A 26,344-nucleotide genomic window follows, 5' to 3' on the forward strand; every position below is an offset into this window, starting at 1 on the left:
AACTGTAGATTTAAGACTTTCATTTTATACCACATCTGTGTTTGTAAGTACGTCCAGAGCTATTTTATTATGTTGCTGTACAAAGTCTTTTTTTTTTCTAAAACAAACTTACAACATTAGGCTTTGCGTGGTTTTTGTCATTTTGGGACAAAAATCAAACCCTTCAGATACTTCACGTTTCTTTAAAGACTAAGGCTGTGTCACAAACCACCTTAATATTGTACTCGTGTATCTCGTAGCGTAAGATTTGTGACAAAACAAACACAGCAAGTTTTAGCAATAATATTCAGAGAAACTTGTTATTAAGGAGTATTGACACAAACGTAGAATTGTGCCAATTTTCCAAAATTAGTAAGAATTCGTAAATATTGTATTGAAATTTATTCAGAATTGTTTGTTTTGTTTTGTTTTGGATTTTTGTTTTGTATAATTTTAAGAGCATAGCTTCTGACAGCTGTACTCTTCATATAACTAACAACAAAGTTTAAACATATTTATAGTCAAAGTTGTGCTTGGGGAAAAAAAGACTTATCTCTTGCACTTAGGGTTAATATATTTGTATATTAGCTAAGTTAAAAGCCAAATTATTCTAAAATTCTAACGACTTTAAATAGTTCATTTTTGACCATGTGAAAAATATCGCATAGTGGAATGAGCCTTGAGCTTCGTCTCAGCGAGGAGCTTGTAATGCAGACACGGTTAAATAACAACCTCACGGCCTTCAGTGGACTCCAAAAAAAAGATCATGAGCCATCAGTTTTCCACTCCAACACTGCTTTCTTATTAAACCAGAAGCTGTAATGTGTGTACATTTAATGCCTGGATTGTATACGACCTCGGCTGTAAATCTCTTTGGCTAAAAGCGTGTGCCAAATGAATAAATGTAAATGGGTTTTGCTTAAAGCAGCAGTCAGGAGTCTTGTGTGTCCAGCACGTTAGGTTTAGTACTGAAACAGCAGAAAGAGTTGAGCAAGCTGTAAATCAGACGTCTGATGCAGATGAGAGGGGGAAAACTGGACATTTCTTATCAATCGGTGCGTGCTAGACTATTTTCCCCAGCTCTGTTTTAGTGTTAATGATCAGTGAATCAATTAAATGGAAACTTCTGGAAGATTTTACCAGACATCATTGTTGGACAGTAAGTTAAGGATCCACTACTGAGCAAAGTTGTTGCTTGTTCTCGAATTCTCGATTCCGATTGGTTAGAAGGTGTTGATTAATTTTCTCCAACAGCAGCTCTGTTATCATTTCTATAACAGCAACTTACACAGGGTCTTATGATGGACGCTCCACAAAAACAGATTTTAAAAAACCATGTATAATGTTTTTGCTATTTTAAAGTTTTCTGTAAGGAGCCATTTTGGAAGGAGTCTCCAGTGTTAGTGCTTCAGTTCAGTCAGTAGTCAGAGATAAATTTAAAGCTGTAACGTTAAGTTTTCCACCACGGAGAAGTCTTCGAGACAAATCTTGAGAGTTTATGCTGACAAGCTATGTTTTTTGTCTTATTGACTTTGTCAGATGAAAAAGACGGGCTGATGAGGAGCATTAAATGTAGCTCTAAATGGATAAAAAGTATGACGTGTTGTTCTTTAGTGGGGAAAAATAATCATTGGCAAGTTGATATGGTATAAGAGGAATAAAACACTTCAGGATGTGCTGTTATAGGAAAGTAATCAACTTCAGGAGGGGAACAGTCATGCTGTTTCATCACACCACCCCATGGTTGATTATTTTCCTATAACAGCACGCCTCCAAGTGTTTTATTCCTTGCTTAATGCCCTTAATTGGTAAGCACTCAGCAGGATAAATTCCTCTAGAGGACAAATTTGCGTAATAAAGCAACTTCTTAACTTCTGCTGAGATCTGATCTCTGTATCCTGTGCGTGTTTCACACAGAAAATTCCAGAATCTCTGCAGAGTTGTCTGGGTTCAAATGAGCTTCTTTAGCTGCCAACTCGCTGCAGACTCTTCTGGCCAGGCGCTCGAGCATGAATCAGCAACATCACTGACTACATGACTAAAACAGCACTGGAAAGAGATCACAGTGATGTCAGAACCAAACAGACCACACACACACACACACACACACACACACACACACACACACACACACATACACATACATACATACACGTCCTTTTCTGTGTGCTCTTTGTATTCGGGATCATTGTGCTCCAGGCTTGTGGATCTGATTAACTCGGCCTGAATGTCACACTCCATAAAGCTTCATTGGTGTCCCAGCCAGCTGATGACTCCATGCGTGTGTGTGTGTGTGTTTGTGTTGTGTATATATCTGTTTTTGTCCAACTTGGGTCTCACACATTTCTTCTAAGCTCTAAAGTCTGGTTCAGGTGTCTGGTGCTCTCGAGCTGTGAGATGCTGAGGTTGCCAGATTGGAGATGAAACCATCTTGTGGGTGTGGAGTTAAAGCAATTCGCACAAATACAGGTGCTGCCCCAGCTGGTGTGTGTGTGTGTGTGTGTGTGTGTGTGTGTGTGTGTGTGTGTGATCAAGAGATGGTATATTTGGGACACAATGTGCTCAGGGCTTAGTTTGTGTGTGTCCCAAGATGTGATAGACACAGATGGAACAGAGCATCCTGTGTCTATCATATAAAGGTGTGCATGTGTGCATGTGTGTGTGTGTGCGTGTGTGTGTGTGTGCACGTGTTGATCTCATGGCCTCTCTCTCGTTCTTTCCTGCCCTGTCTTTCTCCCTCTCTCTGTCTCTCTCTCTTCCACTTTATCTCTCATTGGAGGGTCTGCGTTTCTATAGCTAAAATTAGACAGAAGCAGATGTGACACAGCAGACTGTCCCCTCACTCTGTGTGTGTGTGTGTGTGTGTGTGTGTGTTTGCTCTCAGTTTTGCACGAACTAGGTCACAGCTTCAGGGTCATGAGGAGTGAAAGAGGGAGAGATATAGAGAATGGATGAGTAGGAGGGAACGGTTATAATAATAATAATAATAATAATAATAATAATAATAATGATAATGCAAACATGATTATGGTGATTGTCTTTATAATTTTATCTGATTGGTTAAGTTTACGGTATTTAACAGACGCCCTTATCCAGAGCGACCTACATTTTTATCTAATTTATACAACTGAGCAGTTAAGGGCCTTGCTCAGGGGCCCAGCAGTGGCGGCTTGGCAGTGCTGGGATTTGAACTCGCGCCCTTTCCGATCAGTAGTCCAACATACCACTGCCCTGTTATTTATTATTTATGGTCAGTATTAGTAATGTCATAATGTTTCTGACTTTTTTGTTATTGTTCTGTCTTTAAAAGTTAATTATCAAAAAAAAAAAAAAAAAGCTTTCAGCTTGGCTGCATTTAGAAGAATGGGGATTTGTCTGGGGAGTTCACACACTTGAGGTTGTCTATCGTTTTTCTCACTTTGATTTTGAGATTGTTTTTAATTCATTAAAGATAGAGATTTCCTCTGTCGATAATGAAATCTAAACTTTGACAACTTCATGTTCTTAAATACTTTAATTCTTGAGAAGAGACACTAACAGGAATCATCATTCATTTATAAACCTCTTGTGTTCTAATACTCGAGCCAAAAACAAATCCTCTTCTCTTGCTAGAAATGATTCCCTCCGTCTCTTTTAACTCATAATGAGGACAGATAAAGATGTTCATGTGGTGTCAGGCCTCCGGATGATGTTAATGAATTACACCCCCTGCTGGCAGAGTCGGAAACGTTAGTCAGTGTTAGAGGGGAAAGCTGGACAAGGATCCTCGTGGTGAGGCTGGCATGGTGCCATCGTGTGTGTGTGTGTGTGTGTGTGTGTGTGTGTGTGTGTGTGTGTGTGAGAGAGAGAGAGAGAGAGAGAGAGAAAGAGGCAGCAGATGTCTTGCTGTGTGATGATGGGGCTCTCATCAAGGAGCATGTAAATATCAACAGCAACAGGAGAGTGAGAGCAAGAGAAACACAGAGAGAGAGAGAGAGAGAGAGAGAGAGAGAGAGAGAGAGAGACAAAAAGATACTGGACAATATTCAGCATGCATAATATTGGAATTATGAATGCTTTAAAATACCATCACTTCCACTGGCTGCCTCCATCACATCAACATGTTTGCTTTACACCACAGTGCAGTCTCGAATGAATTCTTGAATCTGATTGGTCAGGAGCTGTGCATTATTTTTGTGTAACAGCACGGCTCGGAAAGTATTAATGCGCTCTTTCTAATATGTTATTGTTTCTATAGTAACAGCTCATACATAGGGACTTGTACAGCAGACGCTCCACATAATCTAATACCAATAATAAACAGAGTTTTAAAAATGTGTTGTTTAACCAAGAAAACCTTTTAATCGTTGAGTTTTTTTTTTTTTTTTTTATTTTATTAGGAGATGTTTATTTAACATTTATGGAAGGAGTCAGTGCTTTGTAACATTCACAGAGTTTCCCGAAAGTCTTCAGGACAGAGGAGTTACGCTTTCTGGTTTCTCTGTAAAATGACGAGCTGTGTGTTGTTTTTTTTTTGTTTGTTTTTTTTTTTAAATGTGTGTTTAAAGTCATAAAAATGACTGTTTATCGTTGCTGTAATGTAAGTGATAACAGGAACTAACTTGTCTTGCGGATGTTCCACACCATTAAATCTTAACTAGAAACCGTTAAACTGTGTGACTTGTTGTTCCTGTAATAAGTTAAACATTATTATTGTTTGGAAAATTGCTGTGATATAAGCAAAATAACACACCCCAGACCGTGCTGTTGTAGGAAAATAATCCACTTCGGGATGGTAACCACTGCGCTGTTGTAATTTTATCATGTAGATGCATGGCATGCAATGTGTTATTCCTTACACAACTATAGCTATTAATGCTAGGGGTGTAACTATCGCACAGTTCGGATCAAGGAAATGATTGAAATGAATCAACGCAACAATCATATATTCATTAGAAGTATTGGCTGCCTGGCTGTAGATCAGACACAGTTCAACTTTCCAGCACTAAACTTCCTAGCCATGTCTGTGGCTCAGAAATGGATTTCCTCATCTACCCACTTCAAGCTGATCAGACCCACAGAACATGCGCTATATATAAACACACCCTCGTCTGTGGTTAACCAGCTGTCGAGCGCAAAGCCTGATGAAAGCCACCTGAGAGCTAATCACAGCCCACTCTCTCCATTTTTAATGGCACTAAATCAATAGGTCTGCACAAGTCCATCTCATTTAGGCGCTCAATGAGGACCGAGCACATATGCTACTCAGCACAGCTCTTAACAGAGCTCTAATCTGCTCTCCGATCGCTCCTCTCAGGCCTTGGTCTTGAAGGAGCAGTTCACTGCTGATTGATGGACGCTGGACGAGCTTAATGAGTTTTACAAATTTACTTCAGCATGATACCTTGCATGCTTAGGGTTTAATGCTGTTAATAAGCATTAAACCTGGTCTTTGTTGCATTCTGTTCTGGTAAAGACTGGATTATAAGAGCAGAACCTGGTGCTGGAACTGTTTGGTTTACTTGTAGTGAAAGTCTTCATCCACCGAGATTGCTTCGATCGACTTGTTCCTTAAGTACACTACACATGCAGCAGAGTAATGAATGATTCGCTGTCCTCCAGCGCTTACTTCAAACCTGGACTCAAGAAGCAATTTGTTTTATTTATTTTCGATAGGATCTTAAAGAAGCCTGATTCTGGGAAGAATCCAGATAGTACCCCGCTCAATGACTCTCACAACATCTGTGGCTTGAAAAGGACTATTTAACGTTTCTTAACACAATACAAATAAATAGACAACAAAAGATCCACCCATGATGATGATGATGATGATGATGAGCCTGCAATGTAATGAAGCTGTTTTAGGCTCTCATTACAAGCTTCTTTGCACAATTTTAATTTTTTTCTCGGACGTTGACTGTTCACACTCCTAACACGTATCAGTCTTTAACTTGGAAGCACCTGTACAACAGAACACTCCGCGTGGTCCAGATTCCTCGGTTTCATCCCAACTCCCAAAAACATGCCGGTATGTGGATTGGCTGCTTTAAGTTGCCCTGAAGATGGACCCCATCTGAGTTGTATTCCTGCCTCACACCCTGTGTTCCCGGAATAGACTCCTGGAATCACCATGACCCTGACCAGTATTAAGCTCTTACTCAAGATGAACACATGATCTGACTCTAATTACGCTCGACATCCATGTATATTTTGGTACATGACATCTCATGTGTAGTTCTCTAGTGCTCTAAAGAGCCTGGAATATCATTTTGTAGCTTTCTTTATGAATCCTGGATAAAGGATTTCTAGTGACTGCAAGGTCATGAGTTCAGATCCATGCCAAGACCCTTAACCGTAAACTTAGTTTTTTTTTTCAGTTTGATGTGACTCTGTAGAAATTTGTCTGCCAGATGAATAAATGTAAATGGATTGATCAGGATATCTTCAGCATGACTCGCTCTGTGCTGAAGATTTTTCAGGATGAAGTCAAAGAGCAAGCGCTGGTCTTGTTCCACTTCTCAGAAAGTGAAGTAGCAGCTCAACACTGTTTGTCTCTCTTCCTCTAGGTATATTCTTCTCTCTCATCCTTATCCTTTGGTCTGTGTTTCTCTTGAACAGCAAAAAGACTAAAAGACACAGATAACCCAAATGCTCGGACAGTCCAGCGAGTCTGTGCGAGATGGTGCCAGTGACAGCGCTGCTTGTCCAAGACGAATGCTCAGGAGCATATTTCTGCTAAGAACGCTTCAGATCGATAAAAGCAATCTGCAGAGTGGTAAACAATTTCCTCTGCCACTAGAGAGAGTAGCTGCCTCACTCACTCCTGTTGCACAGAGTTCTCTAGAGGAATCGTTTTTTTTTTCCTCCTGCTGCTTCAATCATGTCATAAATTTGAGAGCGAGACTCGACTTCACATGTCGTAAGAATGAGCTGTGGGCTTTGTGTGCAGAGCTTCAGTACACTGAATAGACTGATGTGAGACACTGCTGTCCATCTATTATAGGCTTTTTCATAAAATCCGGGTCAAAATAGAAAGAAGACAGAGTATTTTAAGGATAATAAACGTCTCTGGAGTATGACGCGCCCTGAATATTCTGTCTGCTTATAAAAAAAAAAAGAGCACTACATTTGTCATATTAATGTACCAGGCACCTGAAAGACTTCTAGTAGTAGTTCTTGTCCTGTTAGTGATGCTATAGTTCAGTGTTGTATTATTTCATTATTTCATGCATTTCAAGCCTGTTTATGTTTATTCATGAAAATCTGCAAGCAGCTCACTCTTTAAGAGGCTTTTGTTTATCCAGTCACCACTGTATCTATCTATCCTATTATATATACATATATATATATATATATATATATATATACTGTATCCAGTATGTAGTATACTTTAGGAAGGACAGATTTGAGCGAAAGCTCTAATTTAACTCTCAACTCCAAGTCACATACTTTGTCACATGACTATTAAGTTTTAAGTTCCTGATGGTGTGTGTGTGTGTGTGTGTGTGTATGCACCTATTGTGTGTACATCTATCCATCTTGTATTTATGAGGTGTATGTATGTATGTGATTGTGTAAGTGCATACGTCTCAGAGTCTCATGTTGTGTATGCGGTGTGTGTACACATATTAGACTGTATATATAAGGTGTGTGTGCATGTGCACCTGTGTGTCTGTCTGCAAGGTTTAGGGTGTGTTTGTGTGTGTGTGTAAGCACCGTGTTCACCAGTAGGGTGCAGCAGACTCAAATAGTCAGGCAGAGCAGCTGGTTGGTGCGGGGTTGCCATGGTGATGAGGCCTTACATGAGGCAGACTGGTTGTGATGTAGACCATGTAGACCATGCAGCAGGCAGTGATGAATCCCCACACACACACACACACACACACACACACGCACTGTAATAATGACCTCATGACTCTCTGGGCTTTTACTGTAACTTTTCATATTACACAGTTTATTTACTCTGTGTTCGTGTGATATAGAAAAACTTTCTCCAGAGCCATTACTTTAACCTTTTGAGACCTGAGCAGTCAGATTGAGCACAAATAAACTTTACATGTATTTGAAAGGACAGTGTAAGTCATTTTGTAATTTCAGTAACCCTGAGATTTTATGGACCTCAGAAACTCTTTGACTTTTTGTGCCAGAAACAAAAATAAATAAAAAAAAAAAAGATTTCACACTGAATATGATTTAAAAAAAGAGAACATTTTACAATTTAAAAGATTCAGTACACATATAGGCTGATTTATACTTAATAACTAACTAGGCATACGCGTGATGGCCGCCATCAGACAGTTATGCTGCATTCAACTAAATGTCGTAACTCAGACTAGGAAAGATCCCCTCAACTCAGAATTCCTACTCGGGAACTCAGAATGGTCTTCTCAGTTCCGAGTTCAACAAGTGACATCAAATCAACATGGCTGCTCACAGCACCAGCAGTAAACAAAGTATTACTACTTATCTTTAAATGTTAAACGATTATAATGTTATACTATACTATCTTTAATCCTTATTCAAATTCAAATTTTATTGGTAACACACAGCCATACACTGTATGACGTGCAGTGAAATGCTTTTTTACGACTGTCCGCACCATAAAGTAGAATTTACATAAACAAAAATTTACTTGTTTACAAGTAGGAAAGGAAAAATAGAAAAATGTAATATGAAGCATGTAAAAGATAGATCGTAGTTACAGTATGAACTACAGTATGTACTGCACATACAGTGTGCAGTCGTATGTGCAGTGCAATTGCTGTGCAACATCAGGCTGAGGTAGTTGCAGTGAAATCGCTAACATTTATAAGAAATCTTTATAAATATTGGGTAATAGGGGTATATTAACAGGAATGTAGGGGATGGCTGGTGTTCAAACAAAGCCATGGTCTAGTCCTAGGTGTTTTCCTGGGTCAGGGCCTGAATGGCCTGTGGGAAGAAACTCCTCCTCATTCTATCTGTATTGGCCCTCAGGGAGCGGAAGCGATTCCCTGACCGCAACAGAGAGAATAGTCTGTTGTTCGGATGGCTGAGGTCCTTCACTATCTTCCTGGCCTTGGTCCAGCACTGCTTACTGTAGATAGACTGCAGGTCAGGGAGCTCAGCGTGGATGGTGCGCTCAGCTGATCTCACCACCCTCTGGAGAGCCCGTCTGTCCTGCTCGCTGCTGTATCCAAACCAGGCTGTGATGCTTCCCTTCAGGATGCTCTCGATGGTGCAGGTGTAAAAGGTTCCTTAGCACCTTAGAGGGCAGTTTAAAGTTCCTTAAGCATTTAAGGTGGTCAAGACCCTGACAGGCGTTCTTCACCAGGGTGTTAATGTGACAGGACCTTGACAGGTCCTGCCTGATGTGAACACCATATACTGTATGTACTGGTATTCTGTGGGTCAAGCAACATACAGGCGTATTCACTTGTTAAATCTATAACACGTATACAATTCACTGTTTTGAGGAGGAAAATGCAACTACTGCTACGTCTACTGCGACTACAGCTAATACTACTGCGACTACTACTACTACTACTACTACTACTACTAAACTAGCTAGTTCACTAAATTAGTACAACATGTGCCTGGACCAGATATAACTGCCTGACAAAAAAAAAAAGAAAAATTCCAGTCATTTCATAAACAAGAAGAACATTCAGAACAAAAATGAAATTGAATTACTTGATTGAAATTGAATTACTACTTACACTTTATAAACTACTAGAAGTTAATGATGGTGCTAATGTCTGTACATACAAGCCATTTCCGCTCCTCCACTGATCTGTTCTGAGGTTTAGGAAGGAAAATGACATGTTGGCCACAGCAATCAGCCTGTGATTGGATCTGCTGGATGGTTTATTTAACCCTCTGATTGCCTGATGTTGTGTTGGAAGACACCAACCATTTGTCATCTGACTGACAAAAAATGTAATTATTAAAAATAGCCTCGTGTCACATGATCTGGTGGACAGACAGAACGAAGAACTCCCTCAGTCGTAGAAAGTTCTGATGCACAGTAGCGCACTTCAGCCCGGTGTTAATTTAAAAGTGTGTTGATATCTCAAGTGATTGCAAAGAAAAGAAAATCAAGTAAAAAATATATTAAAAAAGCAGCAACTCAAAGTTTTTCTACTCGGAGGATGACTTTTTTTGGGCTATTTTGAGGACTGCAGGCTGCTATTCTGCTGCGTTTGTGAGAACTGAAGTGCACTTGGTAGTGTGCCGCGGTGTGTTTAGGACTCCAGAGGGTTTTCTGCAGGACAGCTAGGAGGGAGGTATAAACGGTAATACTGAACACACTGTTCTACTGTACGCAGGTAATTAGGCCCGGAGAGAGACTAGCGCACACACTTTGCTCGCTGTGTGTGTGTGTGTGTGTGTGTGTGTGTGAGGAGGAATTGCTGAAAGCAATGCAGGAGTAAATGATTTTCTTGTAAAGTGTGTGTGTGTACAGCAGCTGTGCGATACACACATACATATTGGCTATATATATATATACATAGACTCTGTATCTCCTTGAGGCATATACAGACACACACACACACACACACCCACGCAAACACACTTTATAAAAAGTTGTTGGAAAGTAAAATTAGGAACAGCTTATGATTAAGCAGAGATGCAACTACTTATTTTTGTAGGAGGTCCTTAGCTATATGCTGGCTGTCAATCAAACATTTGAGGTAAAAGTGTAAAATCACACAGTTTGTCTATTCAAATTAAAAAAAAATCACCTCTACCAGTATCTTTTTGCAGGGATTGTTTGACTTCCTGTCATCTTTGTAATCACAGTAAAAGGATTCAGGAAAAAGAGTCAAAGCATGTGATGTTTCATGTTACACCAGAAGTGCTACCGGAGTCATAGTGTAGCATTTTACGCCAGCTGCACAGACCTCAACATTAATTGTTAACTAAAATGTAATGGTCACACGAATAAATCTCAGCCTCAGAGGCTCCGCCCACCGGCCGCAGAACCTCCGAAATCTTTTGTACACTTTTCTGGTCACAAGCTTCAGAATCTTCATGGATTTTGCATTTCTGTGTGAATGCACATCTGTGCATGGGTTTCTGAGCACAACAACACAACAAGCTTTGCATAGATATCGACACTGGATTGAAAAATTCACTTTATTAAAGAGTTTTGTTTGAAGCAGTTAGTAAATAAGATGATCTTGTGCGTTTGCTGACAGGCTACGGGAAAAAAATCTGTGGGTGCTCAACAGCCATGTCAATCAAATTTCCTCTTTTAGTGAATGTAGGCTGCCTTTATTAAACAAATATATCAGACTCTACATTGTGTACCAGAATATTACGTTGTTTTATTTGATAAAATATGTACCATAGTTTCATACAGATGAACTCCCTAGTGATTGAAAAAATGAACAATTTTAGTAATGACTATGATGTTGCAGTGATTTGATTATGTGAAGAAACTAGTAAGGAAAAAGTTGATACTATTACTGTACTAGTTGATACTATTATTATTATTATTATTATAATTACTCCTGGAATTATTTATTTTGTTGCTTGCTACAGTAGGTATGCTAGAAACAGTATAAAATAGAATATTCACGTTTTATGCAGTAAAGAAACTGTGTTGGCTTTATTTCAACTCGTACCTGTCGTGAAGGTGCTACCTGGGAAAAAAAACATGGTGGAAACTTTTTGTAAACGTGATTTGAAGTAGCAACAGATGTTTATAATAATCTGACAGTCAAAATAGACACTGAGATGATATTTCTAATTACAGTGAAGTACAGAAGTCAGCACTTCCCTCTTTGTGATGTTTGATGTTGTGACCGTGGCTTGTTGGTGTAAATCAGGGTTTATGAACATCAGTATCGGGTATCGAGTAGCGTCCGGATCTCAGACGTTATTTTAAAAATCACATCGACGCATCCCTATATATAATGCTTTCAGCAAATCCTTCTCACTCCCACACATTCAGAGCTGGAGAGCTAATAATTCTCTCTCCACCTCTCTCTTTGTGTGTCTTTCTCTCTTTTTCTTTGGGCCTAATTACACACGTACAGTAGGACAGAGTGCATCCAGAGTGCATTCACTACTGCAAGGTTTATTCAGTGGAAAACGAGGCCAGCGTCGAGCTAATCGGGTTTAATTTTTTTTTTTCCAAGGCGTAAGAAAAGACATCAGCTGCCAGGACGGAGATGAACCCACACACTGGAAATAGTCCTTTTATAGGAAGACAGCTCGTCTGATCCAGGAATCGCGCTGTCCAGGCCGTGATTGACTCTTCATTCTGGCCTGTATCATATTCCAGCAGACGTCTGGAGACACTCGGTGTCTGAACGTTGAATTTATAGCATTCTCAGACTTCAAGGCCAGCAGGCGTCTTCCTGGGACAAATACACGCACCTGCGCATGTGCGCGCACACCCACACACACACTTAGTGACCTACACTAGTTCATCATCAGCTGAAGTGAAGATGTACTTCCCATGGTGAAGGATTTAGCAAACAGGCCCACATTTTTTACAAGTCACTGCCTCAAATCACTCGAATCCTGTGTCTGTGTAAAGTTTATTTTCTTTTTTACACTCATACTGGAACTATGTTACCTTTTATTAGACAGCGACTATCAGATAAAGAATGAGTAACACACCTGAGGTCATGCTGTTATAGGGAAAATAATCAGTGACAGGGTCAATTTGCCAATAATTACAATTTTATATTTATTAAATAATGACAGATAATAAATTTTTAGCTGTTTATAGTTGCATTTTAATGTTGTGGATTGTCTGTGAGAGAGGTTAGCTCCTTATATTGTAGAAGCTATAAACACTAGCTTCTCTCTCTTCTCTCTTGAACTTAATAAGACAAAAACACATTTTGTGTCTGAAATGTGCTTCTTTAGTTGTCTACTGCAGCTTCAAGGCTTCAGTAGACGCTTGTAGCAGTGAATTCAGTATTGTGCAAACTGCATGGCCTAAAATATCGCACAATTGCCAAAAACTCATCGTAACCAGATCTACTCACGTGGCTTCTGAGGCATTTTGACTCGGGTAGGCGTGGCCTTGTACCTGAAGACAGCATTGAATGGGATTTGCACTATAATAATATTTTTGATTTGATTTGTAAATAAAAACTAATACGTCAGTGATGCATTCTGAGGTGAGTGTGTGATGATTTTATACCTGCAGTTAGCCCGATGCTAAACTGGTAGCTCCAGCACAAAACTAGAGAACAAAGATTTGAACCCAAAACACTGGCATTTGAATGACGAGCCAGTGGAAGGAAATAAAGCCGACACTGAAGCCTCAGTCATCTGGTTTAAGGCCTGCAGGTTTGTTTACTACTGATCCGGCTCTCGGTGTTGCCATGGCAACAGCCTCCTTTGCCTTCACTCCAGCAGACCTCGTGTTGATCCGAGACGCAGTTCCACCCTGCAGATCGTTTGTGGAGTGGATTTCATGAGACGGATTACTCGTACCCAGCGTGCTAACACAATTTTAAACACTTCCTTGTCGACTTGCCCTGGCCGGCTCCTTTTAGACAAAACCCTGTCACCATTCCATTATGTTATCAGATTAAAGGAAGTGTGTTAGATGAGTCTACAGAAGGCTGGGAGATGAAGGCAGCATGAGTGTAGTCAGAATTACCCAAAGGGCACTGAGATCTGATGTAATTTCCTTTTCAAAGTGGTAAAGAATAGCAGATGAAGCTGTTACAAGCAGGGATGTCCCTCTGCAATCCAGATCCAGGTGTGCGTCGTCACAAGTAGCAAAGCTTTTTGAATCAAATCGCTTGTAGCCTTGACAAATATACAGTATATTTTTAATTTCATGTTGTGTGTCACGTCATCAAGTCACCCTCCTGCTTACAGATCACATCAAAGGTGCTAGGAGTCGATCCCAAAGAGTCGATTCCCTGATTCTAATCGCTGAAAACTGAGTCGACTCCAAACCTTTGGGGTAGATTACACTCGTGTTCTACCAGACGTTAAGCACTTCCAAGTTATGAAAAGAATATTCGGTGCACAGGGTTATGTGTTATAATGTAATAGTTTGACTGTCTGGCAGTGACCACCAACATTGAGTTCAAATTTAATCTGCACAGCGTTCTTTAATATTTTCCGCATAACTCAGGGAGCTCTGTTTCAGCAGAACGGCTGCTCCACATTCCCGTCTGTAAGCGAGCCTTTATCTCGGCTCCTGACTGTTCCAGTCTGAGGCGTGTTGTGTGTGTTAATAAGCGGGCTGGCGTTGGAGTGAGCACCCAGGGGACTGGCATTAACACATAAACACCATTTGGCCGTCAGCGTCTCTTCGCTGGGTGAGCGATCTGTGTCTTAGAAGCAGATGGTCGAGCTGAGGGTGGGAAATTCTTCACATGGCCTGCCATGGTGTAGCTTACGCAGTGACACACAGACACACACACACACTGCCAGGTAATGGCATGAGTGTGAAAGAAAGTGTAGTACTAGGTGTTAAAAGCTACGTCATTCGTCTTCCATTCAGTGTTATTGAATTTTCATCTATGGGCGTAGTATTCCTTTCAAATTAGGGTGTGACTGTTTTACAGAGGAGGGCGTGTCTTTAGACTGCAAACAGGTGGGTGTGTCGTTAGCCTGCAGCCTGGTGGATATATATATATATTTTTGACTGCTGGCAGATGGGTGTGTCTTTAGACTGCAGGCTGGTGGATATATATATATATATATATATATATATTTTTGACTGCTGGCAGATGGGTGTGTCTTTAGACTGCAGGCTGGTGGGCATGTCTTTAGACTACTTTTATTCATCTTATGCCACAGCAATTTGCTGACAATTACAAATTTTTTGTTTATAAAGAATGATGTACTTTTTATTGATTTATAGTCAAATTTCATGTTGTGGAACTTCCACGAAACAAGCTGGTTCCTGTTATCGCTTATGTTATAGCAGTTATGAACAGTCAGTTCCTCACTTTCTTTTGAAGTTAATGAGATAAAATAAAAACTCATAGCTTGTCCCGTTACCAAGAAACCGCAAAGCTTTACTTCTGACAGTTACAAAAATGCTGACGCTGGAAACTCGTTCCATAAATGTTAAATATTCATTTCCTCACAGAAAACGTCACCATACAATACGTTTTTCTTCGTTAAATAACACGACTTTTCAAACAAGCGTGTTAATATAAACCTGTGATTTGCCTTGCAGCTGAAACTGCTGTCAGAGCTGCTGTTATAGAAAATTAATCAACACCTTCTAAGCAAGGCTCTTAACCCTCAGCTGCTCAGTATTAGTCTCGATTCTAATCCTCTTTCGATACAAGCTTTCTTTAAATGAAATAAAGGTTATGTAAAATTTGAAAAAAATGAAACTAAATATATTGGTGTCTGCTTAATTTTTGGTTACAATTAATGTTAGCAGAATTTTTAATCTCCTTAAAATTGGTATTGGTGACAATTTCCATATCAGTCAAGTCCTAATTCTATACGAAATATAATTTGGGAGGATTGTTATTTGGGATAAGATTTAGAAATGGGACTTATACCATTCAGTTTGCTTGAATAATGAATGATATTTAATTTAGTTGCTCAGTGCCCTGTAGAATAATATTTAGTGAAGAAAGCAAAAAACTTCCATTTGATTAAAGACTCCACATCATCAAACAAGAGGATATTCAGCTCGCTGATAAGTCTAGCTTGTTTCTATGGTAACGGATTCAGTGCAGCTTGAAGTCTCGTGAGAGGCGAGTTAATACAAAATACGGCTTCCTTCAGTGCTGCTAATTCGATGAGCTGTTGTTAATGGTAAGTGGAAATGATGAGCCTCGCTTACAGAGACTTTCCATCATCAGTCACGTCCGTCATTTGTCTCAGGCGGATCTTGTCCCAGCACCAACACTACAAAATACACTTCTCTGTTTCAGTTAATTAGTGCTTGCAGATACAAATGGCACGTAGTTATGCTTATTCTCTGTGTCTCGATGCAAAAGCTCTGTCCTGAGTGTTCTCTTTTGCTGGTTTTTTTGAGGTGGTCAGTGTTCCTCGGTTGCCTTGCGTCACCCTGTGCTCATACCCGCGGCGATTTTTCACCTTACTGGTCGCTAGAGTTTAATTTATTGAGTCATTTGATTCTGTTCAGTTAAATGATTCCTTCTGAATCAGTACAGTCATTCAGGGTTTCCCATGATCATGTGGCAATCTAAGACAGAGATCAATCAGTTTTTAGCTTAAAAATATTTGCTGCTATTTTATAATATACTTGTTTGTTCTTGTTTAAAATAATTATTTTTCACACCCAGCATTGCGTAGACTAATACTGTATGCACTGGAACGCTGGAAGTATCCAGAACAGATCGGGACTCATTGAAGTCACTGACTCAGTTGATTCTGTGAATGAGAGAGGAATGAATCACTGACTCACTGACTCAAGAAGCAGGGATCAGATTAGGCACATACATTAATGCAAATACGATTCACAGATGTTTAAAAAAAACACAGACAGGATGTAATGCTATATAAAATATATATGATAATCATGAAATTGGTTATGGATACATGTGGAAATGTAGTCCCGCGGTTTGTAACTGCAAAGCTCGTCAGCAGCAACTGAATGAAATAAATGACTCATGATACCGATTCATTCACCTTAGTGACTCATTCAAATAGACGGAATTGTCTGTGAATGAAACATGTCTAGTGTGTGTTCCTGATGTGTCTTCAGCAAGGCTAGTGTGATATGGTCACTGAAACAACAGAGCATATGCAAAACTACCCATTTCTCCATGAGTCAAATGTATTCCTGCTAGAATAAAACTTCAAATAATAGATCCAAAACCAAATGATAAATGTGTCCGAATGACCCGAAAACACTTGCTCTTTGCGGTCGGGGGTAGAGGATGGGGGGGGGAAAGAGAGAGTCATCATTCTGTTTCGGGAATGAAACATTTCAAGCCACATAGCAGAACAGTGAGTCTCACTACCTGGTTCAGGATCTGAGAATAGGACTGAATTTTGGAAAAAAGAAAGCGCACTCCCATTCCTGTTGGTCGTCACATTGCTTTGTTTCTCGTTTGCATAATGTTAAACTTTACTCAACCTTTGCGTCATCACTGCGTCTCTATCGGTTGCTCCGCCTCCTGTCTCTGTAGGTCGCCATCTCTCTCTGTTTCTCTGTACGTAAGTGCAAGCGAGACTTTTAATTAGTTTTTGGCTCTTTCGGGTTTTCCAACTATTTTGCACTTGTTGTTGGTCAGATAGTGAAACTTATGCTTGTAGGCGTGCATCACTGACTGCTCCTCGACTACATTCTGCCAAGTCACTGAGAGTAAAAGCAGCTGCCAAATCAATAAATGTAAAGTAAAACTCTTTTCAGGAAGCTTGTTAAAGGGATATATTGATGTAACCTGATTCAGTGATCTACTGGTGGGAAAAAATGAACATTAAATCCAGTCTGCTGGAGAAGCTTTATAATTACAGCACCCTGAATCATCCTGTTTCTCACTCTGCTTCACAGGAAATAAGCTGAATAAGGACCTCAAACACTATCTGAGCCAGAGGTTTCAGAAATCTTCAGAAGACCACAAGCTCCAGCAGACCATACGGGACAACCTCTACCGCCATGCTGTGCCTTGTGAGTCATCCTCCTCTTCTTCTTCTCTTTTCATCTTCAGTTCTGTCTGTTCACCCCGAAACTGTGTGTGTGTTGTGTGTGCGTTGTGTGTGTGTTGTGTGTGTGTTGTGTGTGTGTTGTGTGTGTGTTGTGTGTGTGTCGGGGTACAAACTTATGTCCTCATCTCTCTCACTCTCTCTCTCTCTCTCTCTCTCTCTCTCAAAAAAAAAAATGATGCCATCATTTGTATCGCTTATTTGTTATATGTGTAATAATGAACGAAGGCTTCAGGGTGTGTGACGTTTTTCAGCCAGCAGAAGCTTGTGTAGTGAGTGCTGTCACCGCCGTGCTGTCAGTGTGTGTACAGTCAGTTATATGTGGGAGAGTGTGTGTGTGTGTGTTCGTTCTCATTGAGGACATGCTGTGGAATTCACACAGTGTTTGAGTGGGTGGCAGCCATGTTCTGATAAGAGGTTCAGTGATTTATATGTTATCGTATACCAAGTGTGTGTTGATCGTGTAGATCTGACAGCTGTTCTCTTTACTTTATATTCAGTCCATCAACCGCTTTTTATAAATTTAATTTCGATCAGATTGATAATATTAAATTGATTAAACATTGTTTATGTTTATGTGGTTCACGTGTGTTCAATCAGAGTGTCAAGGATTTAGTTGTATATATGAGAAACTCTCCTGGCACAGTGTAGATTTTTTTTTTCAGCAAAATTATATAAAAGCTATCACTTTCAAGATTCACAGATTTGATTCAGTCAGTATGATTCAAGTTGATGATTCAGTCCATTTGATTCAGTCTATCATGCGCAAATTGGTAGACGATTGCGACTACCAGTATGTCTACATTAAACGTAGCAGCAGATTTCTGATGGCAGAAGGCTAAGTTCATGTGTAGAAAAGTGGGCGTGTCCAAGTTCATGTATTTGAGTTCCTATATGGAAATATGGGCTTGTCTAAATTCATATGCAGAAATGTGGGTGTGCCTGTGAGTGTATATAAGGAAATGTCGGTGTGGAAGAAGGAAATCATTAAAACTTAAATATGCACAAGTATTTTCACCATTTTTTTTATTTAAAATGTTTCTCAAAACTAACCTTTGCTATCTAACTTTGGTCTGTATGCTACTCAGATGTTAAAAGGGTGTGTCCGAGTTAATAAACAGATTCCAGGACACTCCCATGTGTTTTCCTCCCACCAGTGTGCAGCACTGTGAACAAAGGCACATCCTCTTTCAGCTGATTGGATAATGTGAATGTGATTGATGGACAGGAGACAGCTGGGCAAGCTGAATGGGAGGTGTGGGCTCATGGGAGATCAGAAAATCCAATCTGTCACTCCAGACGTTAAATCTGGGTAAATATACAGCAAACCTGAATGATTTAGAATCAGCGCTACAGGACTGTATAGTGACAGTCATCAGAATGGAAACACTGATCCTGAATCAGCCTCTTAATGTAAGAAATTGAGGCTAATGTTGAAAAACAGTAGCCTGGTCCTGTATCTGGCAACCTCGGACAGCTGTGTGTGTGAATGTGTGTGCGTGTGTGTGTGTGTGTGTGTGTGTGTGAGAGAGGGTCACTCATGGTAAGGCATGAGTGTGTGTTCGGGTGCAGCTGCCTCTTTGTTTCCTGATGGCCTGAGCGATGAGTCGCCTTGCCAGGTGGCCAGTGGCTGTATGTGTGTGTGTGTGTGTGTGTGTGTGTGTGTGTGTGTGTGTGTGTGTTTGTGAGAGCGAGTGAGGTGGGGGACGGCAGCAGGCCAAGGGTGACAATTAGGATGCGTGACCCTGGAGCAGGTCAACTCTCACTGCTGTGTGAGAACATTTTTAGCTGTGATCTGTTCTGAGCCTTAACTTTTTCGGGAAGTTTGTGGAAGAAAAAATTGTAAATATTCTGTCTGGGGTTCGATTTTTCTTGATGTTAGTGCAAATGGTCACATTCGAACTTCAGAACAGTTTCATGAAGCAAATAGTTGATGTTCATACCCAAATAGAGAAACGGTGATGATAAAAATATGGCGCTGTCCCTTTAAGACAGAGCAGCTGTGTGTTTCTGTGAAACAAGATGGTTGCCATGAATACACTCTTTCTCTCTTTCTCTTTTTATAGCTGTCTTACTCTTATTCTTGTTCTTTTTTTTAATCCTGTCTGTGTCTGTGTGTCTATGCGTTCTTCTCCATTGGTTTGAGCATAGCTGCTGTTTTTCCTGTCATTCTTTCATCCCCTTTTCTCTGGCGTTCCTTAGGGGATGAGAACAGGTGCTCGTCCACTCCGTAGGGTCCCTGTGTACACAAATGAGATCAATGCCGTAACATATATTTGGTCCACTAGTACACAGTGTCCCTCTGTGCCGTGTGTGTGTGTGTTTGTTGGGAGCAGCAGGTCTTCTCTCAACTAGTTGGTCATTTGAGCATCATGACACGACAGTACAGCCTTCACCTCTGTTCCTCTGGCTGTCTCCTCCCTCCCCCCTCCTCTCTCTCTCCCTCTCCCTCTCCCTCTCTCTCTCTCTCTCTCTCTCTCTTGGCTCTCAGCAGCAGTCGCCTGTCTCGCCACTCAGGTTGCCGCTGCTCTGTCTCCAGCACACCGGATTAATAGTCCGTCTTTAGCAAATCCTCCATCTTTCTCTGCATAGAGGCAAGTTTCATTTTCCTGCTTCTTTTTTTTCCCATAATGAAATGCAGCTAATTTGTGCAAGCGAACGCAGGACCTCTGTGTCAGGAATATAGGCTAAAGGCATGGCTGTGGTCTGGGAGGGGGAACTGGGGGGTGGCTGGGTGTGAGGTGACTGGGGGGTTGGGTTGATGAACGGATTGAGAGAGTGCTGGAGTCACACGAAAGGCTGAAAGACAGATGGCTTTCTGTCGTGGCATTTTTTTTTCGCCCTCAATCCAATTTATCCTGTGGCTATTGTGTGCAGTTCTATTAGGGCCCAGGCATCGTTATTCCTGCATGGGTGTGTATGTGTGGAAGCGTGTGTGTGTAAGTGTGTGTGAGTGTGATGGAATGGTGAAGGGGCAGGGTGTGTGAGCCATGATCAGCTCCAGATGTCACCTGAACAATAGTGCTCTGTGGCCGAGCTGCAAGAGCAAATCAAACCCAGGGCTGCTGGTGCTCTCTCTCTCTCTGTGTGTGTGTGTGTGTGTGTGTGTGTGTGTGTGCTCTGTTAGCTCTGTGCATTTCAATATCAACAAACCTACACACAGAGTGATGCTTAGAAACCTCAGCACTTGACATGTAACTTTGTCTGATTCATTTCTCAGAATCATTTTTCAGTGACTCTTTTAAGTGGCTCAGATGAATCAGTTTGCACACACAGATGATTCAAATAATTGTTTTTCCATTTTTTTCCTATCTTGCATGTTAATCTGTTTCATTGAGCCATGGAAAACTTTACACTAGCTTTCCATTCAGTCATGGAAAACACCTGGAGAATGAGAAAATGGATAATATACCTATTTTACAAATATTACTGTGATACTGTAAATGTACCATCTGACATCAAACATGTATTAAAGTATCTAGATCCCCTCTCCCAGCAGTTCTACTGAAAAGATGCTAATACCCAAAACAGTTGCATTTTCTCAGTGCTAGCATCAACTTTGTTAATATTTAACCAAAAGATTTTCACACAGTGATACTGAATGAAATGCTAAACTCGTCTCTCTTGTATTTTTTTTTTAATTGTTATGAAATGTGACCTTATCACACAGGCTAGCTATTGAGACACAAACGTAAGTCTTTGTTAACATAAAAAACAGTTTGCTTATAGATAAAAGTAGATTGATGTACAGTTTGAAATTGTAAACGACATATTTCAGGGTGACTCAAAAGTTTTATACAAATTAATGACTTAAGTGAGCCATAATGTCCAACACAATGACTTCCAGTAGATATAACAGTGAAGAACTAGCCTGCTAGCATTAGCATACCATCTCTAGCAGTTGTGGTTCACACCAGAGCTTGAATTAAAAAAAAAAAAAAAAAAAAAAAAAAGCTTGCGGGTTGTCTCTGATTAGCACGCTAATCAGCAGTCTGATCTCGGTGTCGCTGCTAGTCGCTATTCATTTCCTGTTAGCAGGCTAGGTTTGTAACAGCACGTTCATGACAGGGAGTCGACTGCATCAACACACTGATAGTAACGACACCTGGAATCTGTCCAGCATGGCTCCATAATAACATGCTGGAATAGAAGAAATATCTCGAGTGTAAAACAGCAGGCATGTGTGATTTTCGTGTGATTTTCACACACCCTGGTTCACTTAGCACGCTCTTTCAAACTACATGTTTATTATATATCATCTGTTACAAAACATTCTATTTTTTTTCCAAAGCATTTATTATTGATATTTAATAATCACAATTTTATTTCGAGCATGCGTAGGTACAGCTAAACGATATGCAACATATGTAGGTGGGTGGATGCATTTTAGGTTCATTAAAAGTGATGCAGAAGAAAATCTCTTCAGAATTAGGGATCTACAGTCGGCTCCTTGTTGTATGTCTGTGCTTCTCCCAGAACCGCAGATGAGTGCCATATATTTTTTTTTTTATTGTGTTTGTGTATAGAGTTTCCTCATTTTCTCCCTAATTTTGTCACCTGCCAATTCCCACCCACCAGCCAGCTCTCCCATATCATATGACAGCTTATCACAGGGAGGATAAGCGTAACACGCTCGGAGGAAAGTGCAATCTGCCTCTTCTTCATACATGAGCTCACAAATGCACACGATTGGCTAGTGTCACTGTGATTGACCACACAGCGAGCACGACCAATTTTGCTCCCTTGGCATAGTCAGGACTGATCTCCCAATGATAGGGTGAACGCTCTTCTGTTGCACCACTGGGGGAGCACAGAATGTTTGTGTATAATTATTTACATAATTATATTTAGCGTTTTCCTTGCTTTGTGATTTCTACACGCACTTGCCGTTGCCAGGTTTTCCGTTGCCATATTTCTGACCAGTGAATGAATAAGTTTTATGAGGACACATATACACACCCCTCAGAGAATGATTTTTAGCTTTTTGGTCTGTTTAATTATGTGGACTCCTGACCATCACACCCATATGTGCTGGTTGAACATCCCATTCCAGATTTATTCCCCCTGTGCTGTTATAATAACCTCTACTCTTCCGGGAAGGCTTTCCACGAGATTTTGGAGTGTAGCTGTGGGAATTTGTGTAGATGGCGTTCCAGTTCATCCTGACGGTGTTCAGTGGGGCTGAGGTCAGGGCTCTGTGCAGGACACTTGAGTTCTTCCATTCCAACCTTAACACACCATGTCTTCATGGAGCTTGCTATGTGCACAGGGAAACTGTCATGCTGGAACAGGTTTGGGCCTCTTAGTTCTGGGGAAATTGTAAAGCTACAGCATACAAAAACTTTCTAGACAATTCTGCGCTTTTAACATTGTGGCAACAGTTTTGGGAAGAACCACATTTTTAAGAACATGGGTGTGATGGTCAGGTGTGCACATACTTTTGGCCATATAGTGTAGTTATTAGGGATGGAATTTGGGGGAGATGTACTATTTGCATTTTACAATGTATTATTTGAATAATATTTGTATATTTCTATGATTTGCTGTCAAATGAGTCATTTGACTGACTGACTTAATCTGACTTCCAAATGCTTTCAGAACTCTGACGACAGCAACAGCAGTGCTGATGTAGTTCATACATGTTGAGTACACTGCCATCAATCGCTCAAATGTTTAGTTTAATATTCAGTTGGTTTTTTTAGCGACTCATTCCAACTAGTTAACTTACTAAGTCAACTTAATTGTCTGACTACCTCAATTAAATGAGTTTTATCTTAAGCTCAATAACTTAAACAAGTATGAAGTCAAAGTTGTATAGTTCAGTATCAGAACTATACAGTAATTCTTCTTTAATAATAATAATCTTTAAAGGCAGCATAACTGTTTTGGCTCGCTGTGGAAGGAAAGTTCAGGAATAAAAAGTTGTAACTGCTCCAATAAATAAATATGACGGTGCTTAGTTATCTATCTTGTAATAATAATAATATTTGAACTTCTGCTAGTTTCAAGGAGTTTTGACTGCAGAAAACGTAAAACCCAACTAACACTGGGATGTTTTTACATTTTATTCCTTGTAATGCTTCATCATTGTGGACCTGTCAGTCTGACACACACACACACACACACACAAGCTCTAAATCCCACTCCCAATTTAATTTGCAAGTGAAAAGCAGCCAGAAAAACTTCTTCAGCCTGAGAGTTAGCATCTCTTTGGCACAAGAGCTTTAGAGAACAAAAGAGGAAGAATGTGTCTTTAAACACCACCCTGTTCATCTCAACGCCTTGCGCAGGAGAGGTCTTGGGTCACAGTTAGATGAGAGGGGGTTTGCATTGCATTTTGCAGCGTGTCTTTTACTAGTTTGAGGAACTGGCCTCAGTTCAGTGCTTAAACCCCAAAATTCAAGTCGTCATCTTTACCAACAACATTTTGCAATCTCCATGATAATTGCATGCGGGTCAAAAGTTGAACATTATATAAAGCAACTCTGTCCCAAGGTGAGCTCCTGTGCAGAGCCAGCTCTATGCAGTGATAACAGATGAATCATAATTCAAACCCCAAAAATAGCAGGCCAGGCAGAAGCCGGGGGATACACCGCTCTCGAGTAGCTACCTGCGGCCTAGTTTCTCCAGGGTGCAGCTTGGATTGTGTGTTTGAAGACAGAGGAAGTGAACTGTGTGTCTCAGAAGTCAATACTTAGTACGACGTGCATCAGTATTATTTAGTAAAATTAAATTAGTCGATTTCTAAGTAGAATTTAAAGCACACACTGTATATTGATATGTATTTAATGTTTTCAGTACCTTTTAAAAGGACATATATATATGTCCATTAAAAACAGAACCTTTAACCATCTTGCAAACCATTGTGGAACCCACTGTAGACAGAATTATCAAGGACATGGGCTACATAGCACCAAGTCAGAATCCCAGGATGATAAGGAATGATGATAAGTAAGGAATAAACACTTTGGGACATGCTGTTATAGAAAAATAATTGACAATACTGTTCCCACCGTGAAGTTAATTATTTTTCATTAACAGCATGTTCCGGTGTGCATTATTCCCCTTATACCACAGGCAACAAGACACGTTACTGAGGAAAAAAAAGCAAACTGAAGTCTTTGCAGTGACTTACTGAAGGTCGCAAATCCTTGACACTGGAGACTCCTTCAATAAATGCTAAATAAATGTCTCCTATCGAGAATTATGTGTTTTATTTGCCTGATTTTGTTACATTTTATTAGAATTAAATTATGCGAAGCATCCACCATACAGGTTCCTGTGTAAGTTGTTACCATAGAAACGATAAGTAGTGCATTAATATAAACTACTGTCAGAACTGCTGCTATAGAAAATCAACATGTTTTGACCAGTCAGAATCAAGAATTCAACAGTGCTGTGTTCTAAAATAATGAAACAGATTTGTAATATAATTATAAGTTGACAGCTTTGTATTGATGGATGTTACGTTATGACTGTGACACGCCTCTGGTCCATGCCCCACTGCCCTGGTCTGGCTAGGTTAAAGGAAAACAAAAGAAGGGTTTGTACATGCAGCAAGCCTTTGGTCTCCTCCGTCTCCTTGAAATGTTTGTTCTGGTCCACCGTTTTCCCTCTCCGACTGCCTATTTGCTTGGTCACATGCCTTGTGTGTGAGAGACAGAGATTTATGAGAATGTCTTGCTTGCAGAGGGAGCATGTGTGTCTGAGAGAGAGGTGGGGACGAGAGAGAGAGAGAGAGCGGGAGAGAAGTGGGCGGGCGAATGTGGGTGAGCGAGCTTCTCTCTGTCAGACGGTGTTTGCTGTGCGAGTCTCTCACATTGGCTAAGCTTCAGCGCTGGACTGGCCGACTGGCTCGGAGAAGAGGGAGAGTGAAAGCGCGAGAGGAAAGAAAGGGAGGAGGAGGGACAGACTGGGCAGTGCTAGCTGCGATCAGAGCACCCGATGCTCTAGAGAGAAGGAGATAATTGCTGGATTTGATCCATTTCTTTCCTTAGATTCTCTCCGACATTTGGATATCTGATATTTTCTAAGGTATTTGCGTAGACGTTTTTTCCTTCCTATTTGATGATGAAGATGGTGATAGTTTGGCTTCCGGGGTCTGATGGGTGGGGGTGGGGAGTCGGGAATAATAAAGAGTGTAATAGAGATGGAGAGACTGAAGGATGGGGGAAGGAAGAGGTGTGTAAGAAACTGAAAGCAGTGTCGTGGTGGATGCGAATGGACGTGAGACGTGAGGTGTGCAAGTCAGTCTGTGTCATTGGTGTACAACCCAGCCATGAAGGCATGGAGCGAGGACTCATTGTTTTGTGTGTGTATGTGTGTATATATGTGTGTGTATGTGTGCTTAGATCGAGGTGCCATTGCTCTGAGTTAATCTGTGATCACTGACATATTGGAGGCCATTATATGTGTGTTGCCACTGGGTGGCAAGCGATCAGGACAGATTCAAGGATGTCGGCATCTTTCAACCCCTCCTCAACCCCTCCACACCGCCTCTTTGCAGCCTACTTGCACTCAATCTTTCCTTCTTTTACCGTTTAGTATTTTTTATGCCTTTAGAGAATGTGCATTCACTGGGATAAAGAGCTGCATCTTTGTGTCTGGACTGCGTTTTAGCCAGCTTTCTGGGTAATTGAGTTTTATGTAGCCTACAGGTTTGTGCTTAGTGTCTGCTCTTCCGTCCACCCTCTGCACGTCTGAAAGTATTCAAATGTATTATATTTGCATACAAATGATATTTGAACAGAAGGAAGTTCCAGTGCTCACCCTAATTTAG

At 40.6% G+C, this 26,344-nt stretch overlaps 1 protein-coding gene across 7 annotated transcripts in view; it reads left to right on the top strand.

The window, feature by feature from the left end:
• magi1b (membrane associated guanylate kinase, WW and PDZ domain containing 1b) overlaps positions 1-26,344 on the top strand; it is a 144,672-nt gene that overhangs the window by 42,823 nt on the left and 75,505 nt on the right. For all 7 annotated transcript variants that reach the window (XM_053227178.1, XM_053227179.1, XM_053227174.1 and 4 more), the window contains exon 2: positions 17,414-17,530. In XM_053227178.1, the coding sequence (XP_053083153.1) occupies positions 17,414-17,530 (117 nt within the window). The remainder of the gene's footprint in view (positions 1-17,413; positions 17,531-26,344) is intronic.

Source organism: Pangasianodon hypophthalmus, chromosome 20 (genome assembly GCF_027358585.1).
Source record: "Pangasianodon hypophthalmus isolate fPanHyp1 chromosome 20, fPanHyp1.pri, whole genome shotgun sequence".
In the NCBI taxonomy this organism is placed as follows: Eukaryota; Metazoa; Chordata; class Actinopteri; order Siluriformes; family Pangasiidae; genus Pangasianodon; species Pangasianodon hypophthalmus.